At 40.3% G+C, this 23,990-nt stretch overlaps 1 protein-coding gene across 7 annotated transcripts in view; it reads right to left on the bottom strand.

The window, feature by feature from the left end:
• PAPOLG (poly(A) polymerase gamma) overlaps window positions 1-12,357 on the bottom strand; it is a 20,656-nt gene extending 8,299 nt beyond the window's left edge. For 2 of the 7 annotated variants that reach the window (XR_002437128.1, XM_021392434.1), the window contains exons 1-15: window positions 12,035-12,357; window positions 9,580-9,738; window positions 9,433-9,499; window positions 8,716-8,797; window positions 8,523-8,632; window positions 6,637-6,690; window positions 5,527-5,638; window positions 4,809-4,898; window positions 4,135-4,273; window positions 3,904-3,976; window positions 3,664-3,784; window positions 3,289-3,373; window positions 2,851-2,904; window positions 730-849; window positions 312-421 (exon numbers count right to left, since the gene is read on the bottom strand). Coding sequence is in view for 6 of the 7 variants with exons in the window: in XM_021392434.1 (XP_021248109.1) it covers window positions 312-421; window positions 730-849; window positions 2,851-2,904; window positions 3,289-3,373; window positions 3,664-3,784; window positions 3,904-3,976; window positions 4,135-4,273; window positions 4,809-4,898; window positions 5,527-5,638; window positions 6,637-6,690; window positions 8,523-8,632; window positions 8,716-8,797; window positions 9,433-9,499; window positions 9,580-9,738; window positions 12,035-12,051 (1,393 nt within the window). In the remaining variant the exon portion in view is untranslated. The other 5 variants (XM_021392432.1, XM_021392431.1, XM_021392437.1 and 2 more) reach the window with 5 other exon arrangements.

Raw genomic sequence — 23,990 nt, 5'->3', positions numbered from 1 at the left:
GTCCTACGTACAACAGGTCCTACGTACAACAGGTCCTACGTACAACAGGTCCTACGTACAGGTCTGGACTGTATTTGCTGTCCCTTGCTTCCGTTATATTTGGAAGCATTTCCTCACTTGGTGCATGACTAATACACATTCATTTTAAGATGGACTTCATTCAAGTGTCAGAATTGGAAGATTTTAAACATATCCCTTACATTGGTCCCTAGATAATAATTCACAGGGGGAAGCACATTTCACTCCAGGAAGCAATTTCCAGTAGAATCAAGAAAGAAACAAGACTAGAGCAAAATAAAATATAGGCTTACCTGCATCTGTGAATGACTGTATATCGTATGTTAAATCAATCTTAGTACTTTCTGCACTTTCCAATTTCCTAAATATGATTCCAAGAAACCACATTGACACATAGCCACTCCTAAAGAGACAGATTCAGAAATCTATCATTTATGCAGAGATGCCAGGTATTTGAATGCCAACGAATAGCCTCAAAAAAGGACCGAGACAACAGCTTAGTTGTACAACAGCAATTAAATACTGAAGTCAGCCCTTACTTAAGCTCCAAGTACTTTTCTCTCAAGTTTGCCCTTGAAGAAATCCGACATGTTCAGAATCTTGCACCTACAGAACAGTAGGTACATAGCAGAACATGCTAGACAAGTTGGGATAGGTGAATGTAAACAAGTTAATACATTGGCTAAACTATTTAAGAGTAATGAAACTCACTGTTTACAGCGTTCTTGGTTGCCAGGGAAAGACTGTGGATTTACATGTGCAATATTGATAAATTCATTCCTTTCCAAGTTTCCAACCAGCACACGAATTTTAGATTCAACAAGACCAACCCTAAGAACAAGAAACATTTGCTTAGTTTTACCATGCCCAAATGAGCAACTATAAGTTTCTTTTATATTATAATGTTAATATAAGAATGCTAACCAACCAAAAAGGAATAAACTCCATTCAGCTGAATAGATAGCAGATTTTACATCACACACTGCAGTTTGAGACTGATCCAATTTCCAAAGACCGAAGTCTATCTAACTTGTTTTTATTATCATCACAGACTATATGCTTAATCAGAATTGTGGGAGTACAACCAGCATATCCCAGCCTCTCTACCTGCATTTCAAAGTAGGGAAAACCCTAAAGATTATCAGAACGAGTAGTTCAAAAAGAAAATCAAGGACAATCACATTTGGGTGAAGACGCAATTCTTCTTATAGATTAACCACTGAAAGTTTATCCTCCTCAAAGCAAAACAGAAAATGTAGTTCCTATAATAAAGATGCGAGTCACCTTAACTTCAAGATACAGACCACACCCACAGAGTAATGTCGTTTTACCCTTTTACCTAAGAACACAGCTAACTTGGAAAGCAGTTGAAAAATCTATCGGAAATAACTTACACTAGTGAAGAAGAGATGTGTTGCCTACTCCCAAATCCAAGAGCTATGAACTTGTTTCAATTTGTCTGCTCTAAGTTCATCTTCTGCTTTTATGTTTCCACAGATTCACAGCCAAGCCTCGTTTGACTCCATTTCTACCATTAGAAAACTTCAGCTCTTACTGGAGTCAGAACTTTCTTCTTCTTGTAAGACATTTGAATACAATAAACTTTGTTTTATTAAAAAAATAGATCAAAGTTCTTTAGCTTTAAGCCCTCTGCCCATAAACCCTTGTTGCACACCTAATTGTGATTGACATGAAGCTGTAGCTGATATAATTGAAGTGAATGATTCAAAAGTTCAGAAAACACATATCAAAATAGTTCACAGGCAATATAATATTCTTAACATTTAATACATTGCAAAATCTAAGAATAAAGTCACAGTACCTTAATTCCTCACTACTACTCCCTGCTTCAACATGCATAAAATTTTTCAGCACACAAAGGCCAGAATTTTTGGTGTATCTCCTTTGAAGCAGTGACAAACATTGCAGTAACAAACAAGCAGTGGCTTCCTCCAACTATAGCTGAGGTTGTTCTCTTGCAGTTTTGCAAAGCAGATCAGCACTTCTGCAACTTACCTATCCACTACTGGTCATACTCAAGTGCTGATTTCCAGCACTAAATGTAATAGGTCTAAATGCACTAACAGCTTAAAAACTCAGTGAATATATTTCGCAACATTCAGATGCTCTGCACTGAGTGTCAGGCAGCTGCCTCACTCAGATGAAACAGTATTGTTTCACTTCACTGGAGAAAGAGTAGGCTCTGAAGTTAGCTGACTACCAAGCTGGAGCAAATTAGCATCAAGTGCAATTTCATTGTAAATCAAATATTACATCCAATAAGCAAGTTATACATTAATTCTTTTAAGGTTACAGAGCAGTTGTATTGAAAGTGGGGTATGTCCTCCATTAATACATAGGAGGAAAATTAGAATTTCAGTAATGTGTAACTTGAAAATAATACATACATTGGGGGTTCATAGACCACTGCTCTCAAAGTCTGTGAAATATCTAGCTCTTCAGTGGCTGTTACAGAGCCAGTCATATTCAGTAATCCATGTTTGATATAGCCTTTGCAACAAGGAACCTCCTAACTGAAGATGTGTCTCCTTGGAAACCTCCCAAGACATCTGCTGTTCCAGATGATGCAGAACACCTGAACTTCAGGCATATTACACACTCATGCTGTTCTTCCTCATTGTGACTCAGATCTTTATGATAACTCCTCAAAACAGTCAGATTTACACAAATTTTCTTTTACAAGATGGTTTTTCATTTAGCAGATGATGCCATGTTGCAGTTTAATATTTAATTTGTTATTAGAGTTAACAGTGAAGTGCAACAATTACTCGTATTTCAATTATGTACTGAACCCAAATTTTAAAGTCTTACCATTCTAAGTGATGCTCTTCAGTATAGGTGCTAGCAGTCAGTACAATGTAATGTCTACAGGAAAACAAAAATATACTAGCTCAGGACTTTATTCTTTTAAACAAAGTCAAAACTGCCTTAAATATAGAGAACATGACTTCTAGATAATACAGTAAGGTTGTATCCTGTATTCAGCACGGTATTAACTGATGAAAAAGCGATCATGTCCTTTAGAGTCACATTCTGCTACATTCAAAACACCGCAATTGATTTTTTTAATTAGAAAAACAGCTGGTAACATAATAGTTACTGCATCTCCCCTGCATTCATCCTTATAAAAATCCAACTCCACTTCCAGTACCTAAAAAATAAACATTAATGCCATCTATTTAGATAATGTTTCGGTCTTTTACCAGTACACAAGTCATTCCAGGTTCAGGAAACAGATTTCATACATACTTGTACTTCTGAAAGAAATTTGGTTGTTCAAAGAGCTTTGGCCAGTCTGACTTTCCTTGGAGAATCTCATTTGTAACTGCGAGACCTACAATTGATGTTGCAAAAACACGATAAAAACATGGTATAAACTCTGCAAGATAAAAGTTTTGAACACTAATAGATGAAAAGCAAGAATTCTCTTGACACAATGCAGGTATACTATCATATTTCACTGCAAAACTAGGTTGGTCAGCAATATGCCCATTTCTCTGTGGTCCATTCTGCCTGAAAGGGCAGGACATCTCATGAAATATAACCAACTCAAATAATGCTTTCACACAGTAAACATTATACTTTTTAATTAGTTAATAAGCACAGAAAGAACTTCATTTTTACCATGTTTGAGCTCCTCTACCACTACAGCTCGTGTTGATGTAGATACATTGTATGTAGAGTTCTGCTGTGGATAGGCTGGGGTGATGATAGGCATTACATGATATCTGTCTGATGGGTTGACCTAAGATGTTGAAACAGTTCTGTTTAGCATCAGTTCAGTCTAGAAGAAATTCTAGATTGAACTAGAATTCTAGAAATTCTAAATACAGAAGCTTGAGCTGCAGTCTAATTTCTGCGTACCCTAGGATCCCATACTGGTAAATTAAGATTATTCTCTTCAGGTTGTTTCAGCAGTACAGGATTTGGCCATTCCCTATAAAAGACAAGCCATTAAGTGATAAACATCTGTCCATTTTAAAACTCAGACATGTAATTCAGGCTAGGACTGAATGTTAATACTATTTTTAAGTAACTGGCTTTAGAAATGTTACTACTTTATATAGACTATAACTGCCATAGCAATGCTCTTACCATTTTGAAAAAATCAAGAAGAACTTGTTCACAAGAGTAGAAGCCAATGCATTTGGATGGAGTTGACATGTTCTTGCTACTAGCATTGCCCAGGAAACCCCACCAAGAAATCCCAGCATGTTGGAATAAATACCACGTCCTGGAAAAGATACTTTGTAGTTAGCCTATTCTTTCCAAAAACCTACATTCCTTCAAATTTACAGCACAGACTTCACAAGCTATAGATCACTTAGTACAAAAAAAAGCCAAAAAGTGTTGGTCCTTACAGTGATAAATAATCATTACTACACCATTTCCCAAAATACTACTGCTCTGAAATCTACTTGTATTGTTACAGCTATTGTTTTGCTCCTATTTCCTTCCAGGAGGGGGAGAAGAGGTACCAAGAAAAAACCCACAACAAAGTTCTGCCATTGTTCTAGCACTTGCTGTAACTACATTCCCATGAGGTATTTCCCAATTCATTATTAATCAAGCACTCTGGATAAACTTGGCATTTTTATCATCTGTAGTCAGCTTCCCAATAAGCATCTGATCCTGCTATGTCTACTGCCCAGAAAAAAAACCTAACATTTAAAGAATTATCCAAAGTACTTCTGATGATTTTAAACTTCCTTTTCAGTATGAGGCTTTCCTGAAAATTTCAAAGATCATAAACAAGTCACATTACTCACGTTTTGCCCACAGTTTAATTGCACGGAGTGTGAGCTGAAAGTTCTCTTTATTTGGTACTAGATGCAGTATTTCATCAGTAACTCTGCAGCCTGTGGAAAAAAAAGTTGAAGTATCAAAGTTCACAGTAACAGCTCCGAGTCCATCTCATGTTTGATATGATTGATATGTATGATTCCATGATTCTATGTTATTTTGGATCAATAGCTTACAATTTAATACTCAAGCCTAAGAAAACAACTTTGGATGACTTGCTTTGCATTACCTAGATTACACCTAACATTAGGATCACTTTGGGTAACTGATACACTCAACAGTTTTTTTGTTGTTTAGACTGCAGCCAGTAAATTTTAATATGGCCTTTCTACATTTCTTCTGAAAGCTAGAGTTCTTTCAACAGTTATTTCAGTTGGCATTGGTGAGGATTTAGGTAATCTTTATTTTTATGAATGACAATGCTTCTTTATCAAGTGCTCTACTTATTCACTTAGAGAAAGTCCTGCAGTAAGAATGCACACCACAATCAAAGGAACAGAAGGTACAGGCTTATCTAATCACTAATAACAAAAGCATTTAAATTTAAAGCCACTGTCACCTCCTCAGATTTTAAGTATGCTTAGATCAGTTTCTGCATCTTGCGCAGAAACTTGGAGCAAGTGACATGCATTCTATACCAGTTTTAGTAACATTTTCTTTTTCAAGGTGCATAAACATGCTTACCATTTAAGCTCCGTATACATCTTATATCCAGGCTTCTCAGACGTGAGTCATCTCTGAGATCAAGATTATCAGAAACAGTTTGCACAGGCAGTCTTGCAAACACGAGATCAATCTTAAAGAATTACCAAACATGAGTTAGAATGTCACAGTTTGCAAACACACTAGTGGGGGAAAGCTGGTAGGATATAAAAGACACCTCACAAGATGAGACTCCTGGCAAATACGTAAGTGCTTGAAGTTCCATATTTAATTTACAAAATATGCAATGCATCACTCCTTTCTAACCTAGAGAAAAGAGTCCGGGTGGATTTCTGGTTGTTGTTAAGACTCTGAACTTAAATTTCCCTTTAAAAAGCAGAGTTGCATCTTAACTCCATGACCTCAACTACAGCAGAGAACATTCTGTGTGGTAACCCCTTTTGAGCCTGAATTATGTTATTTAGTACAGTCTGAGGTAAGAAAATGTCTTTACATGATAGAAGCCACAAGAAGATTGCTAAATAGTTTGCTTTTATCGTAGTGATATCAAGCAGTAACATGCTTGGGTACCTCAACATACACACACCTTTATTTACCGGAAAATATTTATTCAAGATACAAGGATTCCTACAACTGACAAACCTAAGCAGAAATTAAGTGAGCACTTCTTCATTTCATCCTCACCACATTTGTTTCACAATTGCTTTCTTTCCAATTTGCAGTAACATGTTTATTACTGTCCACAATTCATACAGTGAAATACAAAATATGCAGCCTTTTAAAGAAAGCTAGCTTGTCACAGCCAGGGAGAATTAGCAAAGCCTTTGCCTTTATTCCCAGTCTGCACAGTCCTTGTGAAATGGAAGTAATTCAAGTAGGCTAACCTGGCCTACAGCACGAGTTTAGAACAAAATGTCCTTGATTTTCTTGTGTGTGCCAGGCTTCCTAAGGACTTACTTTTCCCTAAACTCCAGTTCCACTGTAATGTCTTCTCCTGGGTTGTGGTAAAGCTGTTCACCAACAGCTTTCTAAAAACAATAATGTACCAAAACCCTGGTAAAATTTTCAGGGATCTGTGATGATGTTGTGTTACCTTATTGCAAAGGATGAAAAAGAAAATTAAATTCTTACCTCAATGCCATCAAACTCAAACTTGACAACTGGTACATATGCATCTTCTACTGCCTGTGAAGGAGAGGGTAGTTATATTAAAACACCTTTTGCTACTTTGTCATTTTCCCCAGTCTACAATAGAATAAAGCTGCCTCTGAATCAACGAAATTGGATAAGCTGCAGGCAGTATGGCACTGATACTAGAGTTAAAGTCATTTAAGCTCATTATTTACACATATGAAGCTTTTCCACTATGACTGCCAGAGGAAAGCTAAGCTAGGGGAGCACTTCTCCATTCCTACGGTTTGGACAGAGGAAAAGCTATTCTGTAGTTTGTCCCCATAAATGTAAAGCAGGAGACCACAGATATGCCAGCACTTCTGCTAACTATGAAGATTGGCCTGAACAGAATCAAGGTTATCACTTTTTCCAAGAAAAATGTCTACGTACAATACACATGAGAAAGCTCACAACTTGAACTTGTTTGTTTTTAAAAATAGAGCAGACAAGAATGAACAAACATAGCCTTCAATCTTAATGTAAACACGAGTGTTATGCTTATTAGCTCAGGTTTCTAGGAGAAACCACTAAAGGACAGCCACTTCAAGTGCTAACTGCCAGCCCCCACAGGAACAAAGCCTTTCTTTCCTTCTGTAAAACATCCAGCATCCTGCAGGGAAAGTGACCAGGGCAAAGCAAACTAGCCTCTGTTCAGCAAAAGGCCACGACTGCAGGCATACAGTGGAGGCTGGCGGCTAGCATCAGAGTAGAACTTGTAAGGGAAAAAAATCTCCACCTTTTCTGAAGAGTTCACGTACTCATTTCTCTTCTCAAACTAACGATCCCAAGATCCTTCAGGTCGCATTACAGCTCTCAAAGACATGGACTTCTTAGAGATTTAGTGCCAGGAATCACTCACGCAACTAGCAAAGCACTAGCTGATGTCAAAATGTCAAAGATTTAACTCTGGTGACAATCAATGCTAAATGGTTGTTCTAGTAGTAGCTGTAATATTATTCACTAGATCTGTCAAAGCAAACAGCTGTTTGTTAAAAACAAGTTCTTACAGCTTAGCTGTGAAATAATATTGTGATACTGTGATTAAAGGTCATATTTTGTGCTGATTAGTCACACAGAAGTCTGAACATCTTCCACCTCCCATAGAAGATGCACAGCATGGCATAACACCTTCTCTAAATACTTCAGTAATATATACATTAAGGCCTTGATTAGAATAATAGTAATATTTTCACTTCCATCCCCCAAGGAAGATGGTACTACCCCTGCTCAAAAGTTGGCAGGTTGGGAGTTCAGTTTTACATGCAAGACATGCAACATCCTGGAAGTGATTTTACAAAGCAGTCAATATTGTATGTTTACTGCACAGCTCCTATTAGCTTTAAATAGAGCTGCCCATATGCATCACTACCACAAAACCTCAAGCTAAGTACCCAGAAAAGAACAGGAGACAAATGATTTGAAAGTACTGAAGCAAGTCCAAATAAACTCTACAAAGAAGTACTGACAGGAGCCTTTCTACCTCACATTCATCTACCTTACTTTTCAAGCTGACCCTTCCTCTTTCTGCATGCAAGCAACAACCTCATTTCCAAACCTTTTCAAACCTCTTACTACATCTAAAAGCAAAGCTCTTAAGGGCAACCTCAGTGTTTGCTGAAGCTGGGTATATGGACTAGCATACCACAAAGATTCCTATTATGTGTAGCCACTGGGGAAAGGAACCAAAAGCTTGTCTTCAACGCTTCCATACTGCATAAAATATTGTTTAAAATGGTCAAGAGCTTAAATTTTGGCTTGTAATACATTCACTACTAATGTGAATCTCGAACATGAATGTTCTTATTTGCAGAAGCAACACAGCCTATGAGGAAGAGCTTACTTACTCTTAGATTTTTTATCTCTTCCTGATGCTTTAGCTTTTCAAAGAATGACTGAAAGAAATCTGATCTTTCCACATGTCTAGGAGCAACACAAAGAGCATCTATGTCAGCACCTGCAGAGAGATTCAGTTTCTCCCGTTACTGTTGGAAGTCACTATCAATCATCAGAACTGTGATCAGATAAGGAGAACTTTACCTTTGGTGTGTACTCCAAGCCTGTAAGAACCAAATGTAAATATTCTGCCACCAACATTTTCTACTACTGAAGGGGGAAGGTTCTGCAGGTAGAAGAAAGTATACTTTAGAATATAATACCTATTGAACTACATCCAAGTTTAATTAGAATGAGTTACTTAGATTACAACATCCTTAAACACAGCTTTCTGCTCCCATACCGAGTTGTTCATCTAATCTCTACTGGACTAATACTTCTTTCTAAAACAAGCACTTGCAACTCAAAAAAAAGCATGAGCAATGCAGCAGTCCCTCAGTTATTTTATAAGAATTAAGACCTACTATTAGTCTTTCCTGGAGTAGTAGCACTTCAATTAACAGTATCTTATACAATAGGTAAGTCTAGCATAACTTCAAATTAGATTGAGTTCTTCAATCTGTTTGGGGCAATAATTGGTGCCCATTAACTTCCATTCGACCCCACAATAAATGTTCAGCTTTGTTAACTGCTACAATCAGTTGATACAGCTGCTTCACAAGTTTATTCACTGTCTCAAAGACTTCAAGATCTTGATATGAAAAATCTCTTCTACCATATTTCAGTGCCAGTTACTATAGCTCTGCTTGATACTTGAGAGTAAAGATATAAGTTGAACTTTAGCATAAATCAGGTGGTGTGACCTTAAAAGAGATAGAGAGGCTTCAGCTCTCTCGATAAGAGCATAATAAGAATTCCTACCTTGCTCTCACCAAGTTCAAAAATCCATTCTTTGACCAAGTTATTCAGTTTACAAAGAACAACCAGCCTGCAAAGAAAACTCACATTAAATTTGTTCTCAAAAAAAAAAATCAAGTGATTAACAAATATTTGGTTTTTTTTTTATACCTGTGATTCAATTCCTCCTCATCTTCAAACACTCCAAATGACTCCATTGCTTCAACTAGCTTCTGAGTATGAATATAGTCTATATCCTTAGGAGGAGCCAAGCTAATTGGAGAGGTAATTCCATAGTGCCTTTGTGGCTGGTTCTGCAGCATAGAAGTACTATGGGAGAAAGAAATACTGAAGACTCCATAGAAGCAAAACAAAAAGAAACAAACCAAAACCTCACTGGGTAGTAGCTTTCAGCTTACAGATTTCCAAATCAATTTCTGCTCATCATTAATATCAATGAGAAAAGAAAATCCTGCAGATGAGTTTACAACGCTCTTATTCCAAGTGCTAAGTTAGGTCAAGTTATCAGCACTATAGTCAGTAATAGTCAAAACTATTAAAACCCACAATTGTGAATGTAAGATACATCCTAAGTTGCTACTACCTTAAGGCAATTTATTTGGATTGTCCAAGACAGTTAGAACCAATCACAAAGAAATAAGATTTGACATCTGCTAAGGGCAACCCTGTCTACAGCAGAAGTTCTAGATACATTTCTGTTTCATAGCAGCTTTAATTTAGGCAACTCCCATCAGGTTCCTGCTAACATTAATCAAAACAATTTATGACAGGCTCCTTCTAGTTAGATTGAAGTATGATACCACAATTGTGAACTGCAAGGTAAAAGAGAACAGGTTTGCCATGCTTCTACTGACTTTGAAAAGGTATTACACCTTAGTGTAAAGAAGGACAGAAAATGAAGTGGTCTATTCAATAGTGTTGATGCTGTAGATTCAAATTACCTTATTTTTCTTCATGGAAGAATGTGAATGAAAGTTATCAACCAATCTGCAGCTAATGTTGTTAGGAGAGCCTTACGCTCTTAACACAATGTTCAATTTCTATAGTTGAGAGGTCTTAGCTGTACATAAAGGCTGTGCATCTGTTATCTAAATCCAGGAGATGCACATCTGCAGCAGAAGCAGAGTATTGTATTGGCTCCCCAGATCTTGCTTAGCTAGCTCACCTCCCAGCTAGGCTAAGCAGGGCATTAAAACCCCAGAACTTCACTCACCACAAGGCAGAATTTTCTCTAGCAAACCTTTGGCTGCCCTGCATTTTAAATTTACTTGCCATCAGTAGTAACACAGAAACAAAACAGCAAGATAACATGAATTTAAAAGGTATGAACACTTCTCTAATTTTCCTTTTTTAAACTCTGCGTAATCTTTAATTTGAGAGAAGTGAAAATAGAGAAGAAACTATTTTGCATTGCCAGCCAGAACCAGGAATGAGAAATGCTTGGGACAAAATCTAAGAACTCCACTGAAAGCATCAAGGTCTTTCTACAGAAAGATCAGTAGCAAGCACAGGAGATACATTAAAAGACCGGTACAGCTCAGCATGCTTGCCACAGAGACTTATTTAGACCCCAAAGCTAAAGGGATTAACCACAACACTATTCACACTAGCTATTTTTTACTTTATATATAGCTGACTTAAAGCATCAGCTGGGTTAGTCAACAAGTTGTGAAAACATTAAGGTACCCAACCCATTTTAGCTGGAATGGGAAGACCCACGGGACAATTTCAACACCTCACCTAAAGGAGCCATATAAACAGATTGTTTGCTTCTAAGTTTTCACTTGCTGCCTTCACTCCTCCACTGAGGGAAGAAGGATTTATCTCTGCACAGCTTTATCTAACTGCAGCTGTAGCTTTTAGTCAGCTTTAGTTAGCTTTTAGGCTTTCTGGGGGCTTTTTCTTTTTTTCCACTCATTTCCTCTCTCTTCCACACAATCTTGTTTTTCCAAATGAAGCATCTACTACTATATTTTCCAAAAAGCTGAGAGGCTTTACCAAATTCCAATTTATAAGCAAGGGTATCCATAATGAATTTTTTTTCCTTATGATACTGTTCTCATAGGAGACGGAAGAAAAGCCGGAGTTCCTTCCACAGGTTGCTGAGCATTACATGTAAATTAAAACACATCCAGCAGGTAACCAGTGAACAGGAGGGAACAGCCTGCCTTTCAGTGCTTAATTCTTCCCACAGAGAATAACACGGAGCATAATACGAAGAATGACATCACTCAGATATACCAGACACTCTTGCTCTAATTAGTCTTTCTGTTCTGACAGGCGCTAGTTTTACACAGAAACATAACTTAAAACAATCCACTCACAGAGCCACACAGACCTCAGCCATCCAGGACTAACACGACCAGCCTTTTATTTTTTATTTTTAAACCCTACAGAGCCCTTAACCCATTCCCCCACACTTCGCACGCCTCACAGGGGGTGTGCCCTTACACTCTCTTAGAGGGTTTCCCCCGACCAGAGACAGCCTCCCCACCCACCAGCCCTTCGTACAACGCATCAGTGACCGCAGCGGGAAACAAGCCTCAGAGAACAGCGCGGGGAAAGGAGAGAAACGTCCCACGAGTCCCCACCGCCGCCGCCTCACCCGCACGTCTCCCTCATGGCGCACACCGCACTGCTGAACCCACCACAGCCGAACCCCGCTCCCTTCTACACCGCCCGCGCCTCCTTCCCGCGCAGCTGTGGGGCGGGGCTTGGCGCGGGGCCGGGCCGCTCCTCGCCTGCGAGCTCAACCTGTGTAGCTGAGCGCTTGTAGTATTGTAGTGGGACCTCCTCTTGGTGGCTGCTGGAAGATTGTGAAGTGAAAGGTGATGCCTTTCATTAAATCACCTGCAGCTAGTCGTCTAGTACCTCATAGACACAAATATTGACAGTTTATTGCACGACGCGTCAAGCGCGCTGGTTTGTCTTCAGGTGTAACGGAGAAGAAAAACTCTAATGTTAAGTGCTAATGGAGGCTAATCAAGCTTAATTTGATTGCTTAAATCATGTATATTGCTCAGGAGAAAAGATAATTGGTGCCTGAGAGACAAAGGCTGCTGCCAATGTGCGAAGTGAGTTGGCCAGGTGGTCGTGTGCTGCTTGTGGGGAAGGGCAGCTGTAGGGTGCTAGAAGAACAAGTTTCATAACAATTCTGCAATTTTGATACACGCAGGAATTATGATTTCTAGTTAGAAAGGCAGGACTAATTAGAAACGGCAGGACAAGGGGAAACAGAAGTTGAAGGAGGGAAGATTTAGGTTGGATATAAGGGGGAAGTTCTTTAGTATGAGAGTGGTGAGGTGCTGGAACAGGCTGCCCAGAGAGGCTGTGGATGCCCTGTCCTTGGAGGTGTTCAAGGCCAGGTTGGATGGGGCCCTGGGCAGCCTGGCCTAGTATTAGATGTGGAAGCTGGCAGCCCTGCCTGTGGCAGGGGATTGGAACTTGATGATCCTTGAGGTCCCTTCCAACTCAAGCCATTTTATGATTATCTGTTAATGATACTTGAGAGCCTTTCTTGAGGGGCAGAACTGAGGAAAGTGATTATAGTGGCTGCCTTGTGAGTGATACTCTTTTATGGAAAACAAGATGTTTCTGTTCTTTGCAAGCTATTTGCACTGAATTCTTTCAAATGTTTTCCTCTGCTATGTGTTTAATAGCAATTAAATTATTTAATTACATATTTTTAATAGAAGTATTCTAGGCTGCAGAATACTCAATAAGCGGTTAAGTAATTTTAGTCTGGAGTAAATTCCTTCTCTTTTTCCACCCTCTTCTGCTATGTAAGTTATCCAGATGAGGTATTGGAAAAGTGGAATCTATTTTCTTAGAGTGGTATAGGATGGTGTGGAGATGCTAAGTCATGGCTTTAACCAGTGATGGAACACCTGGTGGGAAGGCGGGGCCAACCCAGGGGAGCTCAGGTGCATGCAATGCATCTGAGTGACCAGAAAGGCTGGAGCCAGGACCCACCCCTTCCTGGATCTCATTGAAGTGTTGGCAGTGGAGGTGAGGGCATCTTATCTAGAGATCCCTGCATACCTGAGGACCTTTTATGCCTTGTGAAGGTAAGTGGGTTTTCTTGTTGTTGTTGGTTGTGGTTTGTTTGTTTTTTTTTTTTCCTCTGTATTTCTGTGCCTCCTGCTGTTTTGTCTGAGGAGATCCTTGTTTGCTGTAGCCTGGGACCTTGCTGCTCTGCTGTCTTGTTGTACTTTCCATTGCATCACAGGTGGCTTTTTTATTGTTTTACGTTAGTTTCTTTTCTTTTAATGGCTGGTTTGTTCTGAAAGAGTAAGAGCTCTCTATTAGACAAATAAAATGTATGTTTCAGCATGCCTGTCTTGTTGAAGATTGTTACCAACTTCTTGGAGGTATGCATTATAATAAATAGGAACACATTCTGGTCAGTAGGTCTTGTATAATCTGTGTTTAGTCCATGATAGTATGCTATATTTTAAAAACTACTTATGGGAAGCTACATGCTAGGTACTTCTAGAGTTCAGTAGTGTAAATGCTTATGACTGATGAAAAGAAGCTATGTGCTCATAGATTTTGCTGTTATTATTTTATATTCCTTTTCCTCTATGGTATGTTCAATACTTGCCACTGCGTTCCATTGAGGATACTTGTTTAGAAGTGTGCTTTTTCAGTAGGAGGTGATAATCTTGTCATTTTTCCCTTACAAAATATCTTTGTTCATTTGAAGTATGCTTAACCAGCTTTTTATTTGTTATACAATTCATGCGAATTAAGGTAATCTTTAAAGTTCTTCTTTTTGACTATGTAAATGAAGTCAACTATCTGGTCATGTAGACAGAAGTACTGATAAAAATGGAAGCATGATGATAGCCTGTGAGGAGAGAAGAGGATGAGGTGATACTTTCAATATTCCCCAATGAAATTCTGTATTTTACATGGTTAAGACTTTTCCCACTTAAACTCATAAAGCAGCTCCATAATAACTTAGTCTAATCTAGCTTGTTGTGATTTTTCTCCTAGACAAAAGTACGTATTTGCTTAAGGGTATCCATGTGAAAATTTGAACAAAGATTAGTTCTAACTTGACTTACAGTGATAACAGTCTGGATTGCTGCTGCTGCATCAATGAACAAGGGAAGAGCCACTGATGTAATCTGTCTCAACTTCAGTAAGATCTTGGCCACAACACTCTTCTCTCCAAATTGGAAAGATATGGATTTGATGGGTGAACTGTTTGATGGACAAAGAATAGACTGCAGAATTGAGTCCAGAGAGTGGTGGTCAATGGCTCAATGTCTGGGTCGAGATTGGTGATGAGTGGTGTCCCCCGGGGGGGGGGGGGGGAGGAGGAGGGGTCAGTACTGGGGCTGATACACTCAAATATCTTCATTAAAGACATTCTCAGTAGAGTTGAGTGCACCCTCAGCAAGTTTGCTGATGACACCAAGCTGTAGGGATGCAGTCAACACAGCAGAGGGACAGGATGCCATCCAGAGGGACCTAGGCAGGGTTGAGATGTGAGCCCAGGTGAACCTCATGAAGTTCAACAAATCCAAATGCAAGATCATGCACCTGGGTCAAGGCAACCCTCATTACCAATATAAGCTGGGGGATGAAAGGATTGAGTGCAGCCCTGCTGAAAAGGACCTGGGGGTACTGGTGGATGGGAAGCTGGTTGTGAGCCAGCACTGTGCCCTCACAGCTCAGAAAGCCAGCTGTATCCTGGGCTGTATCAAAAGCAGCATGGCTGGCAGGGCGAGGGGGGTGATCCTGCACCTATACTCTGTGCTGGTGAGGCCTCCTCTGGAGTACTGCATCCAGATGTGGAGTCCTCAGTACAGGAGAGATGCATGTACCTGTTGGAACACGTCCAGAGAAGGGTCACAGAAACAGCTATGGCATGGAACATCTCTTCTACAAGAACAGGCTGAGAGAGCTGGGGCTGTTCATCCTGGAGAAGAGAAGGGTGTGAGGTGATCTGACAGTGGCCTTTTGGTATCCAAAGGTGAGCTGCAGGGAAGAAGGGGACAGAGTCTTTAGCAGTGTCTGTGGTGGCAGAACAAAGGGAAATGGTTTCAAGCTTGACAAGGGTAGATTAGATTAGACATAAGGAAAAAAATCTTTTGTGGTGAGGCACTGGCACAGGCTGCCCAGTGATGTGGTTGATGCCCTGTCCCTGGAGACTTTCAGGGTGAGGCTGGATCAGGCCATGGGCAACCTGATGGAGCTGTGGTGTCCCTGTGCTCTGCAGGGCAGTTGGACTAGATGGCCTTCAGAGGTCCCTTCCAACTCTAAGGATTCTATCATTAGTTAGGTTAGTGCATCCTCAAAAGACAGCGTACCCAGAAGCTTGCATCCTTTTTGAGTATGTAAGCTGAAAAACTATCACCTCTCCCTTGCTTTTATTCTCCTCCTTCAATTCTGTGTTTAGTAAAATGTATGCATCCAGGTGTGCGTATCTGTTGTATTGTGTACAGCATACTTATAAATGCACAGGTGAATACAATTTCTTGTCAAGTACTTGGTGTTCCCATATTACGGAGATGGCTTGGCAGTTTATCTTTTGTAGGACAATACAACAGGATTACATGCAAGTATTACTGCAATCAAATACTGTGATGCTAGTGTTAGGGGGTGAGCTCTCACTTCTGGGTATGTGAATGTTTATATGTTCAGATCTGTCTTTCAACGCATACCATCTATCAGCTGATGTACTGCTGGTTGTATATATTTGTTTGGAGATAATTCTTTTAGTAAATGAGGTGTCTCTGAAGTGCTGATAATTGTGAGGAAGAGCAAAGCTGGAGTTGTGTGATGATGGTATCAGGCAGTATGTCTCTGTGAGTGAAAAAGTTATGCTTTACTCTATTTCCTTTGTCTTGCAGCTTTTTATCAGGTTCCCAGAAGTAGTTTATGTGCTGCAACCCATAAAAAGACTTCTTTCTTCAGAAAGATTTTCATCTATATGCCATTAAATTTGATTTGGTGAATTACTTGATGTTTTTTCTTAACATTTTCGATTGCGTTGATCATTGAAGAAAAATGAGGGGAAAAATGGTGACTAGAAAAAGGGAAACATCACTCCCATTTATGAGGGAGGAAGGAGGACCTGGGGAACTACAGGCCAGTGAGCCTCACCTCCATAGAGCAGGTCCTCCTGGAAGACATGTTAAGGAGCATGAGGGATGAGCAGGTGATCCAAGACAGCCAGCATTATTTCACCAGGGAAGGTCGAACCTGGCCAATCTGGTGAACTTCTATGATGAAGTGATGGGCAAAGGGAAGGCAAATGACATCGCATACCTGGACTCCTACATGGCCTTCGATATGGTCCCACACCACATCCTTATCTCTAAAATGGAGGAATATGATTTTGAAGGGTGGGCTACTGGGTGGTTAAGGAACTAGTTGGGAAGTTGCAGCCAGAGGGTTATGGTCAATGGCTCTATGTCCAGGTGGATGCTGGTGACACGTAGTGTCCCACAAGGGTCTGTTTTGGGATCGATACGCTTTAACATCCTTATCAATGACGTAGATGATACAATTGAGTGCGCCCTCAGCAACTTTGCTGATGACACAAAGGTGAGTGGTGCAGTTGATATGGCAGAAGGAAGGGATGCCATCCAGATGGACCTTGATAAACTTGAAAGGTGGGCCCCCAAGAACCTAACGAGGTTCAACAAAGCAAAGTATGTTGTTTTGCACTTGGGTGAGGATAATCCCAGATACATATACAGACTGGGAGAAGAACTTGAGGGTAACCTTGTTGAGAAGGTGTGTCAGGGACTTAAAGGTTCTGACCAGAGAATGATCCTGAGTTGGAACAAAGGATTCTGGGAGAGGACATAACTGGATGGCTATGTGACTAGAACCATGGGCCGTGTGACAGTTTTAAGGGAAGCTGTATTTGTGGCTACGGCTGTTTATCTTGTTTTGTAGGGAACTGACCTTGCCAGTTTATCTTGTTTTGTAAGTGGTTGAGCTTGCTTGCAGGCAGGTGTTCCACTCAGGCTCTTTATCACATGCTGGTCATGTGGGTGCAGTCTGTAAGAATGAAAAATACCCCGCAGACCCTGGGAGAGAATAAAAGCGGAGGGGAGGCTGTAGTGGGCTGGGGAGAAGTGTGTGTCTTGGAGCAGGGGGTGCCCTATTGCACTTCTTACCAAACCTGTTACTGGCATGTTTCCGTCTCCTCCTGCTCTGTGTTTTGTCTATTTCCAGAGGGTCAGTAAGTCATATTGTGCTTGCTTAAGGAAGCTTCTGTTTTAGTTTACGTGGATTATCTAACTGTATGCCTGTGTGAGCACGCTGAATAAAAACTTGAAGTCTCTAAGCTACCCTAAGGGTGTAGCTCCTTGCCTCTGCTCATAAGACATCTTGTCTCTCGGATCCAAAATGTACCCTGAAACAGAATAATTTAAGGGTTCTGGTTGATGAAAAACTTAACATGAGCCAGTAGCGTGCGCTTGCAGCCTGGGAGGCCAGAAGTGTCCTGGTCTGCATCAGAAGGGGTGCAGCCAGCAGGGCAAGGGAGTTGATTGCCCCTCTCTACTCTGCCCTCATGAGTTCTTATCTAGAGAATTGTGCCCAGGTCTGGGGCATTCAACACAAGAAAGAAGTGGAACTGTTGGAACAGGTCCAGAGGAGGGCCACAGAGATTATTAAAGAGCTGGAGCACCTCTGTTATGAAGACTGGCTGAAGGAGCCGGGCTTCTTCATTCTGGAGAAGAGAAGGCTATGGGGAGACCTCATTACAGACCTCCAGTATTTAAAGGGAGTTTGTAAATGAGAGAAATCCCCTTTTTACAGGGGTAGATGGTGTTAGGACGTGGGGGGAATGGTTTTGAACTAAAAGAGGGGAGACTGAGTTTAAATGTTGAAGAAATTCTTCCCTGGAAAGGTGGCGAGGTGCTGGAACAGGCTGCTCAGAGGTTGTGGATGCACTGTCCCTGGTGGTGTTCAGGGCCGGGTTGGATAGGGCCCTGGCAACCTGATCTAGTGGTTGGCAACCCTGCTTGTGGCAGGGGGGTTGGATTGTGGTGATTCTTGTGATCCCATCCAAGCCATTCTGAGAGAGTTTAAACAGGTATCTGAAGGAGATTTTGCATGGAAACTTGTGCATCAACAGCTGCACCTGAACCTTTCTGCTTCAACATACAAAATCTGACTGCTGTGGAGGAAATAATCTCAATTCAGTGGATAATGTTTTAGTATCACATAATTTATCAGACAAATATTTTATTCAGACTTCAGATTTTTTTTCTTATGAATAAGAAAAATTTCTTCTGTGTAATGTACTGTGTTTCACCAGGGAAAGATCTTTGTCAGCAGTAATTTGTAAATGTACATTTACTTCCTGACAAATATCAGCAGAAAATAACATGAAATTCAATTTTGGAAAGCTATGTCTTATAACAAATTCTCTCAAGGTTTGCCCATCTATCATGCAATATGGGAAGATATATATGGTAAGAGATAGCAGCGAACAGCAGAAGGTAGAGTTGAAGACAAATTTCAGGTGGATGGATTTAAACAATTGGTGGTTGAAGTTTTTTGTTTTCTTTTTCTTTCATGAATTTCAACAAATTAAGGGATGTAGCTGTATGAAACTCTGGTATTTGGTAACCTAACAATATATACAGAAATAGGAATTAAATAAACATTCATATTTTAAGTCAATCCTGCTTCTGCTGAAGCACTCATCTTGGAGAGCGTGATTTAAGGGGACCATGTTATTGGGATACTATATGCCTTTCTAACCTGGCTTGCAACTAATGGCTTTTAGTTTTTAGTTTCTGGTAGCAAAAAACGACAGTAGATTTTTCCAGGTTATTTGGAATTGCTTCAGCTTGCCACTGTACATTAAGCCAAGCTAGCAAAATGAAACCTCTTTCTTGTGTTCCCAGGGAAATCTTGAAAGCTTGTGACTCATCTGTCTGTGAAATTAGTTACAGTTCTTCACCTGGTCAGCAACAACAAAAGGTTATACATAAACTTTTAGCAGATTGTAAGGTTCAGTGTCATCTGGAGATGGATAGGTCGTTCCCTTGTTTCACTTCAGATTGAAGCGAAGATTAATTATGGTGTTACCTGCTTCTGAAACAAATTAGTTAATGGGAACTAAGTGTGAGCTCACCAAAGCAGCACTAATCTTGCAGCTCACAATGAAGTGTGTGTCTTTGATCAGCTTGTTCTCTCTCAGCTCTCTCTTCTCTGCAGGATATGAGTGCTTAGTTTATGATCATGTTAATTTTGCTTTTGGTTTGTCTTTAGCTGTTGGAGATTAATGAATCAAAATGGTGTTTAAATTTACAACTAGTTCTCTTCTAATCGCTTGGCAGTATTCCTAGCTGTTTTCTACTTTGATTACCTGATCCAATCATGTAAAGGTCTCCTCTACTCTGCTGTGTGACCAGGGGGTATGGCCTAAAAGGCCTGGAAACCAGCAAGAAAATGGTGGAGAGGGTCAAGGGCACTGTTTTTCTTTTCTAACTATTTCTTGTGTGGTCCATTTTCTGTAGTCATGGCCAAATCCAAAGTCACGGCTCTGCCTTTCCACTTCATGCATTTTTATCTGTACTACAATCTGCTCCTCTCGTAGAAGCAGAGTTTCCTTTGACTCCACAACATGCTTCAGGTGTAGTGGCAGTGTGTTGGGGATATTTCTTTCTTTGGAAGTGCAGACAGGACTCCTGGTATTTGACATCTAATCTCAAGAGAAGGGTATGCTTAACAGTCTGTGTATGCAAGCACTTGCATAAGCAGCTGGCATATGGCATCATGTAAGCGTCTTTGATTTCTTTGGGTTTTGTTGTGAAAGAAGAACTATGGTGGCAAGCTTGACTGTTGGGGATTCTGAAGGGTATGCATTTCCCATAGAGAACTTAGGTTTTGTTTTGTAAAGATTCGATTTGAACTCTAGTGCCCTTCAAAGGAGGTATACACAATTCTTTGCTATTGCAGTTTATCTTTAACGCGTTTCCTTTGAGGGGAGGAAAGTTGAGTGAGAAATGCACTTATTTTGGAGCGGGGGGGAAAAGAAATTACAACACAAGTGAGCTTTGCTAGATAACACCTAAAGAAGGAAAAACTTCGTAGTAGATACTGTTAAAGAATTTCTCTTGGGTCAGAATTAGTTGAGGAGAAGATATTGCCCTAATATGCAGCCTACTCCATTGTTTTTTTTTCTTTACCTGTAAAATTAAGGTAATATGGTAATACTTATCTTACAGGAGCACTGGGGCGTGTAAGTCTTTTATACTTAAAGTGCTTGCTTTAACTTGAATGGAAGCTGCTATAAATGAGAATGCTGTATTTTTGCTTATGAATAGCCTTACACAGAGAGCAGAAATATATTCTTTCCTCTGGTAGAAGAGGAGAGCAAACCTGTTTATCTTTGCATTGTTCTTTACTTTTATTTTGGGATGGGAGTGGGAACTCAAGTCTTTAGACAGCTGATGTTGTGTAGCACTGGTATTTGTTCTAGTTCATTTATAGTTGAAACGTGGCTGAGAGACTGTTTTTGGGCATTAAAGCCTGATGCAAATATCCCTGATGTACTATCTCTTATCACGTTGATAAGTCTTCTTAGTCATGAATCCATTAGTTTCACACAGAGATAGTATATAATTCTGATTACTGCTTGCAGGGAAAACTTAAAGAAAGGAATGGATGCCAATAATTACTGTAACAGCTCAATTCTGTGTGAGAACTGGAAGAGATTTTTCATATCCATTAACACTAGAGTAAGACCTTGCTGAAGCTGGTTCCCTTACACCTTTTTATGTGATAGCATTGTGACCAGCCTTGTGCAGAAGCTAATCATCTGTCCTGTTTCCAAAAAAAAAAAGTCAACTTGATTCTAAACTTGAGCCCATTAAGGAGAACTCTAAGCTGGCCAAGCTTCATCTAGCTGATTTCCTATACTTGAGACGAGATTCCCTTCCTTAGTTTGACAAAACTGATAGAGCTCTAGGGAGGTCGTATAGCTGTACTTGTTTTTAACCTTTTTTTGATCTGATCTACTGTTTGAAGGGAAATAAGAAAAACTATTCAATAATATCATTTCTGCTTTAATATGAAACACAAGTAAATAGTATTGATCCTCTTAACTACTCCCTCAACAATCAATTGGATAGACAGTGCTTAAAAATGGGTATAACTTCTGGGTGGAATTGTGCTCCTGTGGAGACCTGTTGTCTCATGGAGTTTACGAAAGAAAATACTGTTTGTTCATAGCATCTTATTTTCCCACAGAATGCTTGTTCCCACATTCCTTACACTGAAATGAGGAGAAGCAAAATGAAAGATAAAGAGAACTGAAGTTCTCTATATGCTTTCTTTCGTTCTGAGCATCCCATCTTATATTTTTGATATGGTGTTTCCTGAGCAATTATGAAGGGGCAACTCACAGTGGGTCACCATATTCCAGAAGGATGAAGAGGATGATATCTTTGAAAAAGTCAGTCTGACATAAACACTGTTCTGGCTTTTCCACTGTACTTCTCTCTCCAAACTAAGAGCAAAAAGTAACTAAACTTCACTGAAGTCTACTGCCATATTTCTTCTGAAGTAAAGTGTATAATAGAATCATAGACTGGTTTGGGTTGGAAGGGACCTTTCAAGATCATCTAGGTCTAACTCCCCTACTATACGTAGGGACACCTCCTTCCAGACCAGGTTGCTCACAGCCCCATCCAGCCTGGCTTTGAATGCTTCCAGGGAGGTGGCGTTCACAACCTCACTGGGCAACCTGTTCCAGTGTCTCACCACCCTCACAGTAAAGAGTTTTTTCCTGATATCTAGTCTAAATCTACCCTCTTCCAGTTTAAAACCGTTTCCCTTTGTCCTTTCGCTACCTGCTCTTATAAAAAGTCCCTCCCCAGCTTTCCTGTAGGCCAGTATAAGGTCTCCTTGGAGCCTTCTCTTTTCCAGGCTGCACAGCCCCATCTCTCTCAGCCTGTCCTTGTAGGGGAGGTGCTCCAGCCCTCTGATCACCTTCATGGCCCTCCTCTGTACCTGCTCCAACAACTCCATGTCCTTCTTGTGTTGAAGGCTCCAGAACTGGACACAGTACTCCCGGTGGGGTCTCAGGAGAGCAATGTAGAGGGACAGAATCAACTACCTCGCCCTTCTGGTATCACTTCTCTTGATGCAGCCCAGGATGTGATTGGCCTTCTGAGCTGCAAGCGCACGTTGCTGGCTCATGTTGAACTTCTCATCAGTCAGCACTCCCAAATCCTTCTCAGGGCTGCTCTCAAGTCATTCTCTGCTCAACTGGTATCTGTGATTGAGATTGCCCCAACCCAGATGCAGGACCTTGCACTTAGCCTTGTTGAACTTCATGAGGTTGGCATGGGCCCTGTCCAGGTCCCTCTGGATAGCATCCCTTCCCTCTAGTGTGTTGACTGTATTGCTCAGCTTGGTGTTGTCTGCAAACTTGCTGAGGGTGCATTTGATCCCACTGTCCATGTTGCCTACAAAGATGTTAAGTAACACTGGTCCCAACACCGATCCCTGAGGAACGTCACTCATCACCAATCTCTGTAATGGGGTAGCAGGTGAAGAGCTGGATAAGAGGTGAACACGGGCACAGTCTAGAGCAATCTTCTTGAGGCTTTTGTGGTTTTGGCTGAATTCCTCATCTGTATTCTCCCCTGAATTCTAACCAGAAAGGAAGAAGCAGCAAAGGAGTGAGAAGTAATGGGGTGAGAATCTGGGAAAGGATGAGAGGCAGATTAGGAAAGAAAATTATTACAATTGCAGCTTATTTGAACATCCTTAAGGACTACTTTCTTACGTTTGTACATGTGGCTATGTGTATCCAGTCACTTTTGTCTTGATGACTGGCAGATAAATATATGGGATGGTCAACACCATATAAATATGAAAGTGCTTTGAATTTGGTTTAAAATCTTCTAACACCTCTAAGTATTCTCTCAGCTATGGGCAAAATGAGTCAGAATAGAAACTGAAAACAGGAGATGAACAGCAAAAAAAAAAAAGATAAGTGTAATAATGTTCATGGCAACTGCTGGGGAATAAGGCAGTTTTGAAGGCTACCTTCAGGAACAGTGCCAGGTTGGGCGTTACAGTGTGTGAGAAGCACTGAAGTGCTTTGAGCTCCTGACGGAACACTTCATTTGCAGGTACACTGTGTTTAATTTCTTCTAAAATGCAAAGGGGAATCAGGTAGTATAAACACGCTCCATTCCTGTCTGCAACTTGTTTTTTTTTACTCTGTAATGAAAGAAAATAGCAATAGTGCAAATATTTCCACAGTCTTTCGTAATTCACAAATTCTTCACGTGTCTAGTAGTTACTTTTGTCTTTGTACTTTCATTTGCCTGATTCTGCCTAAATAATGTCTCTTTGGTCTTTCTCTTAATAATTTTATTTCAGTCTGAAAGATTGCATTTATTTGCTGTTAGCGATAATGTAATAAAAATGTGTTCCCAGGGAAGATCCCTGTGAAGACTTTTGGCTTTGACGTGCTTTTCTGTATCAGCTGCAGAAACAACCTGCACTTACAGGGAGCGAAGAGAACTACTGTGGTCCTTATGTGCCTGTAGATCTGGAAGGTG

Source organism: Numida meleagris, chromosome 3 (genome assembly GCF_002078875.1).
Source record: "Numida meleagris isolate 19003 breed g44 Domestic line chromosome 3, NumMel1.0, whole genome shotgun sequence".
In the NCBI taxonomy this organism is placed as follows: Eukaryota; Metazoa; Chordata; class Aves; order Galliformes; family Numididae; genus Numida; species Numida meleagris.
The sequence above is the reverse complement of the archived record's forward strand: the minus strand, read 5'-3'. Positions and strand labels throughout refer to the sequence as shown.